Source organism: Acipenser ruthenus, chromosome 8 (genome assembly GCF_902713425.1).
Source record: "Acipenser ruthenus chromosome 8, fAciRut3.2 maternal haplotype, whole genome shotgun sequence".
NCBI classification, from domain to species: domain Eukaryota; kingdom Metazoa; phylum Chordata; class Actinopteri; order Acipenseriformes; family Acipenseridae; genus Acipenser; species Acipenser ruthenus.
Window position 1 is genome coordinate 14639412 of NC_081196.1, and position 17539 is coordinate 14656950.

The window sequence follows — 17539 nt, forward strand, 5'->3', positions numbered from 1 at the left end:
TTTGTGTTAATGCAAGGAGAGTGAAGGAGTGCACACAACATGGATTTAAGCTGAATTTAACAAATTTCCTTTATTGATTCCAATAATTACACATGTATTGCTTAAACATTACACAATAATGTAGCACCTAGTTATAAACAGAAATGAAGTAGTGATATATTACCTACTCTTTTGGAAGAAGCATGTGATGGTCAATCTTCAGGAGAGGACTGGGGTATGTTTCTCAAATGCACCTCCAAGTGTCTGCTGTTTTATGGAGTCTCTACACCCCTTTGCATGCAAAGCTTAGTTGCTGGATTATTCCTGTATTCCTGTAGCAACATTTCTTTTTCTTCTTTTTTAAATTTAGTCTTTAAATATTTTTATTATTTTCTCACCTTTTGGAATGGCCGATTACTTTTTAGGCTCAGCTCACTGCTACCACCCCTGCGCTGACTCGGGAAGACAAACACACAGTGTCCTTCGAAGTGGACAATCCTTCACTCCACGCAGAGCACCTTTACTGGATGCGCCACTCGGGAGCCCATGTAGCAACATTTTAACCAGACAATTCTTGCTTGCACCAGGTCAGGTCAAGGTCAGCTCTGTTCACTTTATTACCCCTTTCCACAGGCAATATAACATTACTTCCCTGCTAGTAGCACATAACAGCAGCATCTCAATCATAGTTTTCAATCAAGCTTTTCATTAACTCATTCCTTACATTAGGAACCCCTATTAGGAGGCCATTCCCTATGATTTTTGGGGCAATGCAGCTGAACTGTCAATATGCTGGGTACAATTCTGTGCTAATGTTAAAAAATGAGAAACAAAAAAAGTTTAAATATATTACAGTAGTTGTTGTAAAATGAACAGGAGTTTTGCTCCTTTCAAAAAGTAGGAGACAATTAAAGAATGGAGTAAATGCTTAGAAAATATGGTGGTGAAGGGCCAATTAACGATTTCAATTGGAAATATGGTCCTTGAAAACTCAAATTTCCACCCTGCCTTTGGATCCTCCGGCATTCGTAACCATTCAGCTTCTCCCTTTATCCCATTGGTAAGTCCCAAAATGAAAATGTTACCCATGTGGTACCATCCTATCACAGACTCCATTGTAGATGCCTTACTATTGTCCCATGGTACAGAACCATTGCATTGCCACTGTACAGTAGCACTTCAGCAACACCAATAAAGATCATTTGGCACCTGTGTCTTTTCTTAGTTTTGTTTCTTTTAACCTATCCTTGTTGCTGATATCATTCAGTTGCCCTTCTCAAAGTACAGCCATGTATTTGTAATGATGTGATAGTGAGGTAACTGGATACAGTATTCTATTAATTAATTTGTTTTCCTCAGTTGAATGTGAAACACAATGAGGGCAGGGAGACACCTTTCATTATGCTGGCTGACAGAAAAAGTATCATCAAGAGCATAAACATGATTTATAACAGCTATTGGAACCAGGATGAATCTTGTTTACTCATTTGATCAAGTCCATTGAATAATGAGCCATCACTCCACCCAGAATCTTAACAATTAAACACTGTAAGATACATTAGAAAGAAAGATGATTGAGCTTACTTTAAAGGACTAATTTATCTTTTCTTGTAAGGTAATTTCTATTAGATAGGCTCCAGCGTAGAATTTCCAATTTCACTGCAGATTAGATGCTTGTTATGCATAACACACATGCTTGAAATCTCATCTGAATATAACAGAGAATGATATTATGAAGTGGTATTAAAGTAACCAGTAACAACCAATTCATCAAGGGCTCAACCTGCATAATACAATCCCCTTCTGAATTGACAAAATATAAACTTGAACAGTAGGGTTAATGACCACGCTATCTACAACTATTGTAGTCACACTACAGTAAAGACATGAGGACCTTCCTATGTTTGTAAAATGTTGTGATAAAAATGGCACTTCATCATATTCCGATAGTTATCATTAACAGTGAAACCTTTCAAACTACATACTGTACCAGGAGCACTATTCTAATGTATTTTTATTGGTAGTATTTTATTTGTTAGCTCTATTCACTAAACTTTAAGGACTGTCATGGAATGTTCTCTTACAGTACGTAAAAAAAGTGTACTACAGATGAGACTAACCCCTCTCTAAAACAGTTGAAAAAAGGAAACTGGAGTTAAAACAGTTTTGTGAATTGGACCATTGTTATACATGACAAACTTAAATTTGATAACCTCAGTGATATGATTCCATGCCTGGTTTAAAAAAAAATCCCCATACAAATACAAATAACAGCCACTTTTCACAACTCACTACTCGATTTTTGAAAAAACATTCATTTGCATGCATTTAAGGAAATGCATTGAGTTGCATTGGTCATGGACCTGTATTTCACACAGAATACAAAGTAATGTTGGCCTTTTGTTCTTTGGTTAGTCAAGCAAAATGAAAGAGAATACCAGCGTGTCACCCATTAAGCAACAAAAAATGTGCAATTTGAAGGGACATCACAGTTCAGTCAGTTATACTTTTATCTGTAGAATAACAAGCGGCACTAGTCATGACATACATTCTGACTCTTTGTATTAAGAATAAGCTGTTTTCTCAAAGTATACACATTTTCATTCTGTATCCACTTAAAAAAATGACAATATAATTATATCATTTTGATAACACATAATTTCAAGTGGCACTTACTTGGCTAATGTGTAATAAAAAAAAAATCTCTGGCTGACCTACAAAAAATTAACAAATGTAAAAGTTATGTTCAATTTTAGCATGCTAAACAAAAAAAAAAAAATTATATATATATATATAATTTTTGGTTAGCATGCTAAAACTGAACAAAACTTTTACTTTTGTTAATTGAAATGATGTGTTATCAAAATGATATTATTATATTGTAATTCCTTTAAGTGGATACAGAAAAATAATTAATCTGTTAATCAGAGCAGCCCTAATATATATATATATATATATATATATATATATATATATATATATATATATATATATATATATATATATATATAATTTTAGTGAAGGTCCAAAATTCTTGGTCATGGCAAGGTCAAGGTCTGGAGCACATTTTCACTCCCATCCCCATACCAAGCACAGAGCTACACAAATATCATTTTTACACATGTTGTTGGTTTGAGAGTTCTTCACTAGGTTTAAATGAGTTTTGGGGGGAATCAAAATGCTGTCTTATTTTTATTAGTCTACCTTCTTTACTGCCTTGCTACTGCATGAGTTCTTTCCCTGCCAAAACCATAGAATTGTACAACTTACTGTATATGTGTCTGTGTTAGCAGAGCCAAACACTGTGTTTCACCATTGCAAAAACAAAGAGCCTCTTGGCTGCTCAGGATCCCACTGCTGTCCTTCCAGAAATACCACTATATTATTATTATTTATTAAATTAATCAAATCCGACTTAAAAGTGTAGATCCCATTATTACACTAGAGAAAGAAATAGAAACAACAGCATCAATAAGGTGAAGGGCAACCTTGGGCCAGCTAGGAAGGCACGGATTTTGAAGCATTCTTAAAATTCTAACCCTTTAAATGTTCCAAAAATTCTGTTTTTAATGCTGCGGTACATGAGGATTTTGACCAGGCAGAGGATGCCTCAGGGTCCTGTCAAAAGCAGCTGACAGGTGTACTGCACTGCATATGCCCTGCATACAAAGTGAGTGAGGGCATTCAAAACTAAGCTAAATGTAAAACTGAGATGACATTTGAATACTTTGAAATAACTCCTATCAGCTGAATATTTCTGTATGTGCTGTGACCCCTCAGTTTGGGGACCACTGAGTGAATCCAGCATCAAACTGAGAAGGAAAAACATTGAACAGGTGGATGAGGGAATTAGTTGAGCATAGTATCCAACGACACTGAGAGTGACATCCATATAAAATAGCAATATGAAACCCCAATGGATTGTGTTCACTCAGCGGTGTAAAAAGCCTCTTGGTTAGCACAGATTTTCTATAATGGGCTGTTTGGAACATGCAGTTGCAGTAAACTAAGCAGTAACTTTCTCAGCTGAACCCTTTTCCAATCTGAGTTAATTATAGCTCTTGTCACATCTCATTTTACAGCATTGTGTAATCAAGCATGCTGCCCTCAAGGGAAAAGGATGATTACATGTGCCAGTGCATTCAACATTTACCTGACTCAATCACTAAAACATCTGACTTGCTGGAGTGGCTTGTTACCTGGTTGTCCTATCTAGGAAACAGTGCCAATGACAAGACTAAGGGTGTCGTTTGATGGGGGTATGGGGGGGGGGGGGGGGGGGGAGGTTTCCTCGCTCTGTTTTTTTTTTTATTATCCCTGGCTCTGCACTTTCAAGTTTCATCCCCGGCAGAGATAATAGATTTTGAGTTTACAATGTCTTTCTGCTGGAAAATGTATTTTATACAGATGATATTCATGTCTTTTTAAGTTGAGTCAGCAGATAAGACTCAACAGAACACACGTTTTTTAAGAGTCAGTACGTTGACATTGCTATGCTCAAAGAGCTCTTTTTTCGATTTCTTGGAAGTGCTTGGAGAAACACAATCATTCCTGCTGAAAAAAAGACCAGCATTGAATCTTTTAAAAATAGTAATGTTAGAAAAATGAAAAGAATCCACCAGAAATTGCTACTAGATTTGTTTTTAAAACAATTGTAGGACAGAAAATAAGTAATTTGTATTGGGTACACTATGTTTGAAATGTGTGTCTACACCTTTAAATTCCAGGTTTGAATTAATGTACGTTTGGATTTCGACAGTTAGGGTTCCCACATATTGATTGGGGGTTGACCTTTCTGTAGGGGATACAGGAAGTGAGAATGAGAGAGAAACGTGAGTGAGACTGTAAGTAAAGCCCCTTTCACACTGACACTTCTACCCGGGTCCGGACCAGGGTTCTGGCTACCTGAGTCACAATTCTGCATAGTGTGAAACCACATACATTGGTCATACCTGGGTTAACCTGGGTCCTAGCGAGCCACCTCAGGATGTGGGTTGACACGCTTTGACCCGGGTTGAGCGTGACAAAATGAATGAACATACAACCATGCCTGCGTGAAGGTTTCACCTCCACAAGGAACATTTTTGTTTATTCTGTTTAGCCATATTTTTGTTGCTTGAGATACACCATGAGCCAGATTGCAGCAGGAATGAAGAAACATTTGCTTTAATCAACATTTCGGCCGACGGTTCAATCCAGAGAAGCTTGGATGGAAGAGTCTGTAACAAGCTGCTTGTGGGGCATTGATATGAGTATTGTTTACTTACGTCAACCCTCTATCAAAAGCAGTGTGAAATCTCATACCCTGTACTCTCCCAATAAAGCCTTTTGAACCCACGTATTGTGTCTCAACAATTAATACACACGCCTTACACAATCTTCTCAAAGCCAAAGTAATTAGTTATCAGAAGTCACCTCAGAAGAACAGCTACCCATGGTTTCTGTTAGGGTTGTTTTTGTTTGCAGTGATTGTTTGGTAATGGAACATAAATATCACAGAGTGGTTTGAACTGTCTTGTCCTGCAAGCCAAGGCAGTTTAAAATATGAAAATGTCATGCTGTTATTTTGAGGTGAAAAACACACTTCCTACAGGAGCACAGTAGGTTGTCAAGGAAGTTATGTGTAATTATTTGTCGAAGCGTAGAAAAAGGATAAGCTTGAGCCAGGGAATGTGGTTCAATAGCCTTCAATAGGCTTTTTATAAGCAGGCAGAGGAAATAAGCACAGCAAGTCTTCTTAGCACTCCCACTTGCTACCCCAGCCCTGTACAGCACGCATTTAAATAGCCCACAGTCCCTACATCGTTGAAACTCACCCGATGTCCAATCAGTGGCCGTTCCAGCCCTCCTCCTCCCTGGCCCTTTTGAGCACTAGGGAGAGGGCCACTCGGATACAAAGTTGCACCCATATGGGGGAGCCAATTTCTGCAAGAAGTCAACCATGGATGGCACGCCAATACCTCCTCATCAACCCATCAAAAACTGAAATCCTTTTCTTCCCCTCCCGTTCTTCCCCCCCTCCCACCCCCACCATTTCATTTCCTCCCCTGTCCCTCATTCCGGTTAACTCTCCTCGCAACCTCGGCGTCATCTTTGACGCGACCCTTTCCCTTGCTGATCATATCTCGGCCACTACACGCACCTGCCGATTCCACCTATTCAACATCCGCAAAATACGCCCCTCCATCTCTTTCTCTTCCACTAAACTGGTTCATGCCCTCATCTTCACCCGCCTCGATTACTGCAACTCCCTCCTCCTTGGCCTTCCCTCCTACACCTTCACACCACTACAGCAAATTCAAAACGCCTCTGCCCGTATCATATTCAACCTCCCCCACTCCTCTCATACCTTCTCCACCAGCTACACTGGCTCCCCGTTTATTATCGCTGCTTATTTAAATTCCTTACCCTAGTCTACAAATCCCTCCATGGTCTCGCCCCACCCTATCTGGCTGCACTTATCACTTACTATGTTCCCTCCTGTCCCTTACGCTCTCAAACTCTGTTGTCCCTCTCGTTCCCACTCTCGCCCTGTGCTCAATCCTGTTTCCGTTCCTTTTCCCTCCTGGCTCCCCTTCATTGGAATAAACTCCCACTCCATATAAAACAGTCACCTACACTACGCAGTTTTCGCTCCTCCCTTAAAACTCATCTTTTCACCCTAGCCCATCCCACTGCGTGTCCTAGCCCCTAACCCCCGGTCAGGACCCTGCTTGCTTGCCCAACCCTGCCCTAGCCTCTGTTCTCACTGTAGCACCACTCTACTTACTCACCCTTGCCCAATAAACATACCTTCTTCCTTCAGCCTTTTCTTTTGAATGTACCGTTTAGTTTAAAAATTGTTCAGCGCCTTGGTTAAAGGCGCTATATAAATAAATATACAAATTTCCTAAGTAAAAAAGTGATTTCTAAATTTTTCCTAGTTTTATTTTCTTCCAAATAGTTTGTTGTGTTATGTTTATGTTTATGAAATCTCCAACTTTATATAATCACAACTAAGCTTAGTAAAGGGTAGTAAAACTAATGAGAAGCTGTAGAAGAAGTTTTGCTTTTTCTGGAAGTGAATTTTAATGCTCCACCAGTAAGATTTTCACTACATGGTTTCTCATTATTTATTTAAACTTTGCATTTTTAATTTGTAAAACATCTTTGAAGATGTAGAACTACAAATAAATAATCTGTTCTATATTGAATGTAATGAACAGATATTTGTTTTCCAGTTAGAACTGCACATGCTGTACAACTCCAGAGCTGGCACAAAAAAAGTTATGAATATAGCTGAAGTAAAAAATGATAGAACAAGGAAGAAGTGACATGATGAACTAAGAAATACAAGACAGGAGGACAAGATAACCTACATACATTTGAAAACATTTTAGTCATTTTTCTACATGATGCATTTCACGTCTCAAGTCTTATATAGTGCATATTACAAGAAATACTGTGTGTATTTATTTTATAGGGTGTATATTTCACTTGGCTATGTGTGGGGTCTGGAGTATAGTGGAGTATAGTAGGGCTTGACCTGTATAGACAAAAAAAATTACATCTTAATTTAGTGTATATAGCTGCTGTAGATTTTAATTGACAAATTAAAAGGTTTGCCAGAAAATAGCCATTTGAAAAAAAGGAGATGTCTCTTTTATTGAAGTATATTCTTTACCTCTTGCTGCTCTCGCTGGATCAATGTACTGTGACAGTGTCAAGCAGGCTTGAGAAAGCGTGTGTGCCTGCAGCTGAAACTTCCTTAGGGATGAAAGCTGTAGAGTCTGATACATAGACGTCAAATAGTGTGAGAATGTAGTGTAAAAAAAAAAAAAAAAAAAAAAGTTAAATAATTAGAATACAATTACAACTGCTTGTGGGATAAAAAAAAAAAAAAAAAAACAACCACCTCTACCTCGAAGGCAACGTTTTTCTATTTCAAAATATTAGTAAGCATGAAAAATGATACAGTATTTCAAAACTTGAGGGGGGGGGGGGGGGGGGGGGTAAGTGTATTGATTACTCAAACTGTATAGTCACATGTGTATTTTGTGTTGACGTGTTTATAGTTAGTCAGGTCAGGTGACTGTTTTGGTTTCATCGGGTTTTCGGTGTGTACTTGCATTTTGAGTTTTGTGATGTGCAGCTGCGGTGTTTTCGTGTGTGAGCATGCCCAGCAATGGAGAAGCGTGTTGCCTGTACTTGTTCATTGTGATCAGTGAGACAGCTTTGGAACTCGACAGCGCCAGAACATGGAATCGAACGCACACCTAGACGTTTCCCTTATTTGTAATTTACCTGCGATGCTGCTATTATATCAGTTTACTCTTACACCACTTAAAGGTAAGACATTGTATTTATTAAGACTGTGATTGATTTATGATCTAAGAAAAGTTAAGCTGCAGCAGTGTTTTTTTTTTCTTTCATTTTTCTTTAACTTTATGATTAATTAAATAATCAGAAAAAAAACCTACAGATTCACAATGTATGGTGACATTGGGATTGAGACTAGTTTTACATGAACATTTAATCTTTGGAAATATGTTTGTTTTTTTTTCAGAAGGAAAGGAAAAATAAATAAAGACAACAAAAGTTGAACCAGGTCATGTTGAATGCAATTGTGTGTGCAGACCATTGGAGATTATGTAAATAACTGGTTATTATTATTATTATTATTATTTATTTCTTAGCAGACGCCCTTATCCAGGGCGACTTACAATTGTTACAAGGTATCACATTATTTTTACATACAATTACATTATTTTCTTTACACATTATTTTTACATACAATTACCCATTTATACAGTTGGGTTTTTACTGGAGCAATCTAGGTAAAGTACCTTGCTCAAGGGTACAGCAGCAGTGTCCTCACCGGGGATTGAACCCACAACCATCTGGTTAAGAGTCCAGAGCCCTAACCGCTACTCCACACTGCTACCCAGTGCATTTTATTGCTGTCGTGTTTGATTTGGATGCTCACTTTGTATTGCTATACTTACTAGATTCCTTCATTTGATTCAAAGATTTTCTTCGCTTGTTAAAAAAAATAAAAATAAAATAAAGTTTGCGTACTGTACAGTAGTGCACTTAATTATTTAATATTATCAATTAAGCTTGAATAAAATATACAGGTATGTACAATACTTATATTAAGCACATTCAAATGTAGAACTTAAACAATAAAATAGTAACTAGTGTGCTATTTTGAAGTAATGATGCAGCGTAATCTTTGTTTGAGCATTTCCTATATGATTCTGTTATGTATGAAAAATATATCGATTTATCTGTAATGAATGCTGGTGGTTACTGTTCGTTTTTTTAAACAAAACAAAACAACAAAAAAATAGATACATATGTTGGTACAGTATGGGCAGATTATGTTTAATACCGTATTATTGAAATGCTGTTTTCATAGTACATATGTGCTCTCATTTAGCAGTCAAAAATAGATGGCATGTTACTATCGATGATGTTCCTGGTGACTAATTGTTATCTTTCACATTGGACACTGCGCTTTCCTGAGTGTTGTTGTAGTGGCACTTTCATTTCTGAATGAAGAGCGTTGGTTCTCCCAGTGTGTAATGAAGGTTAAACTGTAATCGCAGGGAAGGAAGCGAAGTTAATAGCAAAAGTACCCCTGATTACGCGTATACTACAAACCCTCTACAATATAACACGCATTTAACCTTTAAATTAACCTAGTGCAAATGTTTTACTTGTTTGCTTTGTTTCACTCAGTAGTTGAAGCTTCATTTTTTACTTTTAAGCAGTCTAAAATATATTTTGAAATGGAATTGGGTATTTTCTATTCTAAAAAAGAAAGGTGTTACTGATTCTTAGTAGTTATCAGAGTTCTGTTGAAGTGAGCCTTTGGTAATTACCACTAACCAGACAATCTTGTTGATAGTTGTGAGGTTTTAAAAGTTGCCTGCAAATCCAGGATTTTATTCTAGAATTGTGCTGCTCTTAGAAGAACACAATGTTAATTCTGGATACCATTTAAAATACAGGCACTTTAACTACATTGTAGCTGCACTGTATTTACACTACTGTGACATTATTTAATGTATTTACAACACAATTACATGATCAGTAAAATAGCTTTGTTAATACATCTTTTATCCTCATAATTACAGAAATATGTGCTACTACTAAATGCTGTACAGTATTAGAAAATGTTAACTACAGTGTAATTACATGTAGTTGATGTACCTGTATTTGTATCCATACATTTTATGGCAGTATGGCAAATGTATTAAACAATATTAAACATATTTTTGGGGAACCTCTGTTTCTATTTTCTTTTAAAGAAAGTTTTTTTTTTTGCTGTTCTATTGTTCTTGTTATTGTTTATACAATGTCTCAGGGACACACAAGTTGACAAAGTAAAACATGCATTATGTATGTACCAATTACACGGAATCCCAATTATTCTTCTGCAAAAAAAAACAAAAAAAAAAAAACGATAAATGTGAGTGATTTATTCTTCACTATTCTATAACAGGTTGGGTATGCCCGAACCAATCTAGAATGGGTTAGAACCTTTCTAGAATAGATTCGATTTTCAATTTGTTCTGATAAATACTGATATAAGCAGTGCTGCCCATAATTATTTCAGTAGTTTTACCTGTTGAACAGAACAACAGGAACAACAAAGACAATAAGTACTTGCACTGTTGAGTGTCAGGGAATGGGTTAGAGGAAATGCGTAGTAAAGCATAGGAAAGTCATGGAAGCAATGTACAGTAAATCTCAGACAATCGCAGTGGTGGAAACTGTGATAGAAGCTGTGAACCTGCATTTCCAACACAGTAAGCTTGTATAGAGGGATGCCATGTGCATTGGTGTGTTGAAGTCAGAGTTAGTTCATTTTTGTGGTTTGGTGTATGGACGTGTCTTCTGAGATGAGTAAGATGTGCAAAACATTTGATGACACAGATTTGACCCCAAGCAAAGCTGTAACCCTCTTATCAGATTCTAGATGCATTATTATTATTAATTTTTTAGCAGATGCCCTTATTCAGGATGACTTACAATTGTTACAAGATATCACATTATTTTTACATGCAATTACCCATTTATACAGTTGGGTTTTTATTGGAGCAATCTAGGTAAAGTATCTTGCTTAAGGGTACAACAGCAGTGTCCCCCACCTGGGATTGAACCCACGACCCTCCGGTCAAGAGCCCTAACCACTACTCCACACTGTTGAGACATCCAATTATTACTCTTCACATCGGCTTGTGTGTTTATGGTTGAAAATAGTCGGGAAAATAATTCTCTGCATTGTGAAGGCTTAACTTTGCATGCAATGAAATGAGGTTAGAAGAAGGTCTGGCACACTGGCACTGTGTGAAACCTATTAGTCATAACCCGCCCCCTGAGTGGTTCTGCAGTTAGAGGTATCAACTGGAAGTACCATTACCTACAACGGCCATTTATAATACTGAATTGTGAGACTGGCTTCTAAGCTTTTATTAGCCCAACTAATCACAAGCCAGGACTCATAGTTTCTGAAACTCGTATAAACTTGTGCTGATGCAACATACCTATTCCACGTTTAAGCTGTGTTTACTATAAAAAGATTCCAAATAGATCAAGCATTTTAACTGACCCTAGAGGTCTAAGCTCACTGCCATAATTCACTCATTTATTTTCCTGGCTTAACGTGGCATTTTTCTGTCTGGTCACACAGTGGCTTTAAACCTTTATGTTGACATCTTTCAGGATAACTTAAATCAACAGAATCCTTCAGTAAAGAGCAAGCAATTTTTTGGTTTCTTTGTTTTAGTATTAAAAAAAAAACTTGCAAATATTCCTGCTCTGTATTCTTTACCATCTGGGATCTTTGTTCTAAACTAATGTATGCATGGCTGTGTTATTGCAAAGATCTTTCTTCTACATTGGATCAAGGGGAAATTATACAGGAAGAAACCCACATTGCTTTTCATCTTATCAGGGATTGTGTTCCTTTTTACCCTAGAGTGCTGGAGCACAGACACACACAGACATTAACAGACTGTTCCTTAGAATGTAGAAAAAGTTTAATTATTAGTATAGCAATTATATAACACTGCCATGAGCTGAAATTGAATTAATGACAACGACTTGTTAGACAGAAGCTGGAATAACAAATGCTTAAAAAAAAGACTATACTTATAATATAAATATGATACAGGTCTGGTAAACTGTTAAGATCCAGATTTTTTAACCGGGTTCTCCTAAAATAAAGGAACTAACATTCAAATGCTGAACTACATTTGAATCCATCTAACGCATTTCTAAGATTTAATTTAGATTCAAACCTAAGTACTTAAAAAAAAAATACAGAAACAAATGAACATATTTGTGTCTTTTACCATAAAATGTTTCCTTGATCTTCACAGTTGGTTTATCTCTAATGATAGATTTTTCCAACACTTACAGTGTGATATTTTGTGATGATAGACTACACTCATTGGCCCATATGCATAAAACATACCGTCTCTTTTAACATGCCAGTAATAGTGTTTAACATGGCAGTATTTCATCGGGTTTTTCATAAAGGCCATTTACCGTAAAAAAACATCATTCGTTGCAACGTTAGAATGACATGCCCTTGGGGAGCAATTTTCTTATTAACATATATGTCTGATTCATTCATGTGTATGGTGCCGTTATTAACCCTTACAGGCATCATATTTACCATGTACCCCAGACCAAGTGGAGAAAAAGATGTGTTTTATCGGTCTAATATCCCAACACAATTGATCTGTTCAGCAACATGTATTTAAGCCAATAGTAATAATAAAAACACCTACATTTAATTATCCGATATTTAGGTCAATTAAGTATTTTGTTATTTGTAACACATACATAAAATTGTTAACTTGTCTGAACAGGATAGGCTACTTACTGGTTGGAAAACGTATACATCAGGTTTGAACCCTGTTCATTGCTCTAAGTGGAGACAATGGCAGGCTTTGGTGTGCTTGTGTGGGCTGTTCATCAAGATGAGGGAGATATCTTGGAAGATGATCCCTCCAGAAGAGTGGGAAGACCCTGCAGATTTCAGCTACGACATGACCCTCTCGATTACTCTGCGTGATTCAAACAGGTAGCAACTTACAGGAGCACAATTATTCACCTTTGTGGAGAACGAGAATATGAGTGAAGAGTCAAAAGGCTGTTCCTGTATTAATGAAAGTTACAAACTCACTGCATGGTTTGAATTCTGATGCGAGCTAGTTTTTGCAGTTAGAAAACAACCACAAAACGCTATTTTTCATTCCTATATTGATCAATGTCACACAGCAAGGAGGTAGCACTTAGCTTTACAAAGTTATATTTCTTAATCTTGTCTTGTCCTGCGAAAACAGTTTTGACTGTTGTTTACTTTTTAACTACTGAAAACGTCTGGTAATTCATTTATTAAGCGTGTCAAACTGTTTTTCTTTTTGTTTTTTTTTACAGTTTTTGCAGTATAAATACATTTCATTTTTGGCATATAAACAATGTACTGTATATTTACTGATGTCAATCATTTTTCATTGTGAAGAGAAAATCACACACATGTTAGAATTCAATAAAACCATGAACAGTAAATGAACAGTAACAACGACAAAAAAGTCAATAGAAAAATGAACTATATGGTGATAAAGCAGTAAACGCAAAAATGATGGGGTGATGCAATAAATGTGGCCACCACTGTTTAAGCAAGCAAACAAACAAATACGTAAATAAAAATGATACATACAGTCAAGTAAGCCTCCTCTCGATCTTGTCCTATTAAAAATTGTCATGTAGGGATACACATTTCTTTGTTCCTAGCGCCTAGGCTTATTCAATAACAAGGCTCAGAACGGCTGATTTGATTGCCCCACGGCTTATTAATGACTGCATCATCTGTGGTGAGGCACCGACGTTAGAGCAGTCTGGCGCGTCGGGGTTAAAAAAGAAAAGATCACTAATGTAAGTGTACAACAAAGAAAAGGTAATGAGACAAACGTGTTTCTTTTTTTCAGAAAGTAACTAACATTATTACTCAGATAAAAAATCTAACACTTTATATTATTACAGTACCGCGTTACGTAGGTAGTGTGTTAAGCCCAACTCTGGAAGTAAAACTGTTAAGACAAACATTTCATATAAAACTAATCAATGCATTAATCAGGTGTGTTTGTCTACTTTGCTTTCTTATAATCCCTATTATCTAGTCTGGGGTAGTAATGTGAAATAACATTCATGTTCTTGTGCAGTATCAAGTTTCAGATTTAAAATATGGGTAGATCATGTATAAACCAGTCAGATGCCAAACTACTATAATATTATTATTCATTTAAATGCTTACGTTGTTAATTGCAACCATGAATTTATTGTATTTCTGAGTCTTGATGTTTTAAGCATTTACAGAGACAATGATATTCAGTTACTAGTACACATGGTAATAAATTCAGCACTTCAAAATTTACTGATGAAGTAATTTAAGAGCAAGTCATCCAAATGTTCCAGGTAATACTTCAAAGCAAGTTATTCAGGCATTGATAGTTCAGGAAGCAAAACAGAACTTAAATCAAAAGGGATAGACCCCTGGCAGAAGTCTGTGGATTTCAGTATTCCTATAAATAAAGAACTACAACAGTTAAGAAAAGAGTGCTGCTATTAAATTGGGTTTCTTTTTACAAATAACAGAGCATTAAAGCACTGCTACCAAATGACCCACTTAAAGTACTCTATAACACACACAGAAACACTTAGAGTGATGATTAAGTGTTATATATTATAAATACCTATGGTATTGGAACAAACAAATCCTGGGAAGCCATTTGTTAATAAAGAAGAAAACAGGTCAAACCAGAATCTATAGAAAAACAGAGGCAGATGGAAGCAACTGTTTTTATGTAAATCAAAATGAACTGGAGCTCACTTTCAATAACTGCTTGCAGGAGGCACGTACAGCTTAATACTTCAGAATTTTTGGATGAAAAAGAACACTTTTATATTATAGACATGCTATAAAATAGCTGTAACTAAGAGACGTATCAAGTGGCCCTCAACAATTTCTTGTTCTAATTAGGGTTTCTGGTTTTAACAAATGAGGAGGCTGTGTGGTCCAGTGGTAAAAGAAAAGGGCTTGTAACCAGGAGGTCCCCGGTTCAAATCCCACCTCAGCCACTGACTCATTGTGTGACCCTGAGCAAGTCACTTAACCTCCTTGTGCTCTTTCGGGTGAGATGTAATTGTAAGTGACTCTGCAGCTGATGCATAGTTCACACACTCTTGTCTCTGTAAGTCGCCTTGGATAAAGGCATCTGCTAAATAAACTAATAATAATAACACTTGAACACAGGTAAAAGGTCCCCCAAAATGGAAATAATGAAACCAGTGTTTATCCTCTAATCACAAAAAGAACATTGGAGACTTATTTTGTTTTCCTTTAACACTGTTTATGATGCACTTTACTACATTTTGTTTCAGTAGTGGTTCAGTAAATGATGGCATTCCCATCTGTGTTGTTATTTGAGCAGTTCTTAGGATGTCTCAATACAGCAACAGTTTAGAATTTTTCGACAATACCAAAAAAAAAATGGTCAATTCATTTTTTGGATTGTATATATAAAAAAGCTGTTATAAACACAGCTTTTTTTACCATATTCAAGTCTATTTCTTAAACACCAAAAAAATAAATAACTCTTTAAAGGAAACACATTTAATTATTTTCGGGCACTATACCTTTAGAAACTAAATCGCAGAGGGACAACATGAGTTTAACTGTTGATAATGTAAAAAGCAAATACAAAACTGAAATCCCTAACCAGTAATTCAAGTGTATTCTGACTTCTTCCTCCCCCCCACACACACACACCTAAAACAGATAGTAGGCAAACACTGCATTAATTTTTTTAAATGAAAAACAAAAACAATTATGCATTGCAAATACCGTAACTAGGGCTTATAGTTTTCTGGTTTTATTTTTGATGTCTCTTTAAACATATTTTGAGCCAATTTGCTTTCTTAATCAAACACTAATTACCAAAGAAAGTTGTTTCTTTTTCATATCTTGATTGAGTTAACAAACGACATGCATTGATCTCACCTGATTCTATTTGAACTGCATTTCATTCTGACTCTAATCGTCGAATTCATCTTATTAATTTCCACTGTGTTAGTTTCTAGTTGTGCGTCGCTAATTTAAACAATCTGGTATTCAGTTCAGGCTTAACAACTATTAATTAAGGTTTAAAGGGAGGGAGAGAGATGGAAAATAAAAACCAAAAACTAGAAGCCCTAACTGTAACATATTGATTTGTAGCAGCAGTTGTGGTTCACAGTTCAAAGTAGCTTTGCCACTCCTTCTGTTCGTATGGCTGTTCTGTGTGACTTGGCATATAGTATTGGAAATCAATTCCATTTAACCTTACTGCTATAGAAAAACACAATCTGCTAAAACGTCTGCAGATATAAATGTAACAGTCTGGACTTATTTCTCTATGCTCTAAGACATCACATTATAGCTGTTTATAATTAACAACTGAAATGTTTGGAATTTTTTCCAAACATTTGGGTCACAATGTAAGCTGTGAAGAACCAAGGGTACCAGGATATCAGCTAAAAACTAGGTTGACATAAGTCCCCTCACACTAGCATGCCATTTTACTCAGCCTCACTCCCACAGGCCAGGAATAAGGTCAATGGTCTCCTTGTTTCTGCACAGACAGTACAGAACAAACCACATATGTCTGTATTATGTACCAGATAGAAAACTGGAGGCTTATTTATACTGTGCCACGTGAACTTCAGTTAAGGCACTTGAGGTTTGTTCACTGTAATACAATTATACATTGGAAGTCACAACTTCAAAATTTGTCCATAGCTCTAGGTTAGAATGTTTTTGCCAAGTTGGGCCTTCTGATCACTCAACAGCTGAATTAATGCAGTAAAGATGTGAAAAGGTATTTAATGTGGATTATGTGCAGCAATACTAACGTGTAAGGATATGAATGGGCCTGTTAGTATTGTTGTGTAGGTGGTTGATGATAACGTTAGATTGCGGATGTAACCCTGGTTCCCTGAAAGAGAAGACGACCACCAACTAATACTTTTGGGATATGCCTGCCACAGGTCAGGTATTAACTGAGCATTTAATGTCAGAGCTGCCGATAGGCCCCTCCCAGGAGTGACGTCCTTGGTCCCACCTCCTGAGAGAACAAAGAGTCACTCCACGAAACTCACTTCCTCTTTTGCATCGAATCCGCGAGCAACCGATGCAACCTTGCAAGATTTGGTGGTCATCTTTTCTTTCAGGGAACCAGGGTTACATCCGTAACCAAACAGCACCTGTAGAACTCCTCTGTTTGTATCCTGGGACACTATCACCCTTCATTTAAATGTGCTTTATTTTGCTCTTATCCACCCCCTATTTTACTGCATTTAATCCTGTACTTCAGAATACTGTAATCTGCCAAGTGTTTAACCTGTAGTATTTTGTATTTAATCATATCCTGATGTAACTATCACTATTTAATCATATCCTGATGTAACTATCACTATTATCTGCTGTATTATTGAATTGTGGTGTGTCACACATGAACAAAAG

At 36.6% G+C, this 17539-nt stretch overlaps 1 protein-coding gene across 3 annotated transcripts in view; it reads left to right on the top strand.

The window, feature by feature from the left end:
• Window positions 1-8109: 8109 nt before the first annotated feature.
• Window positions 8110-17539, top strand: part of LOC131737827 (relaxin receptor 2-like) — a 43873-nt gene continuing 34443 nt past the window's right edge. For all 3 annotated transcript variants that reach the window (XM_059029569.1, XM_059029571.1, XM_059029570.1), the window contains exon 1: window positions 8110-8307. In XM_059029569.1, the coding sequence (XP_058885552.1) occupies window positions 8217-8307 (91 nt within the window). In that variant the 5' untranslated portion in view covers window positions 8110-8216. The remainder of the gene's footprint in view (window positions 8308-17539) is intronic.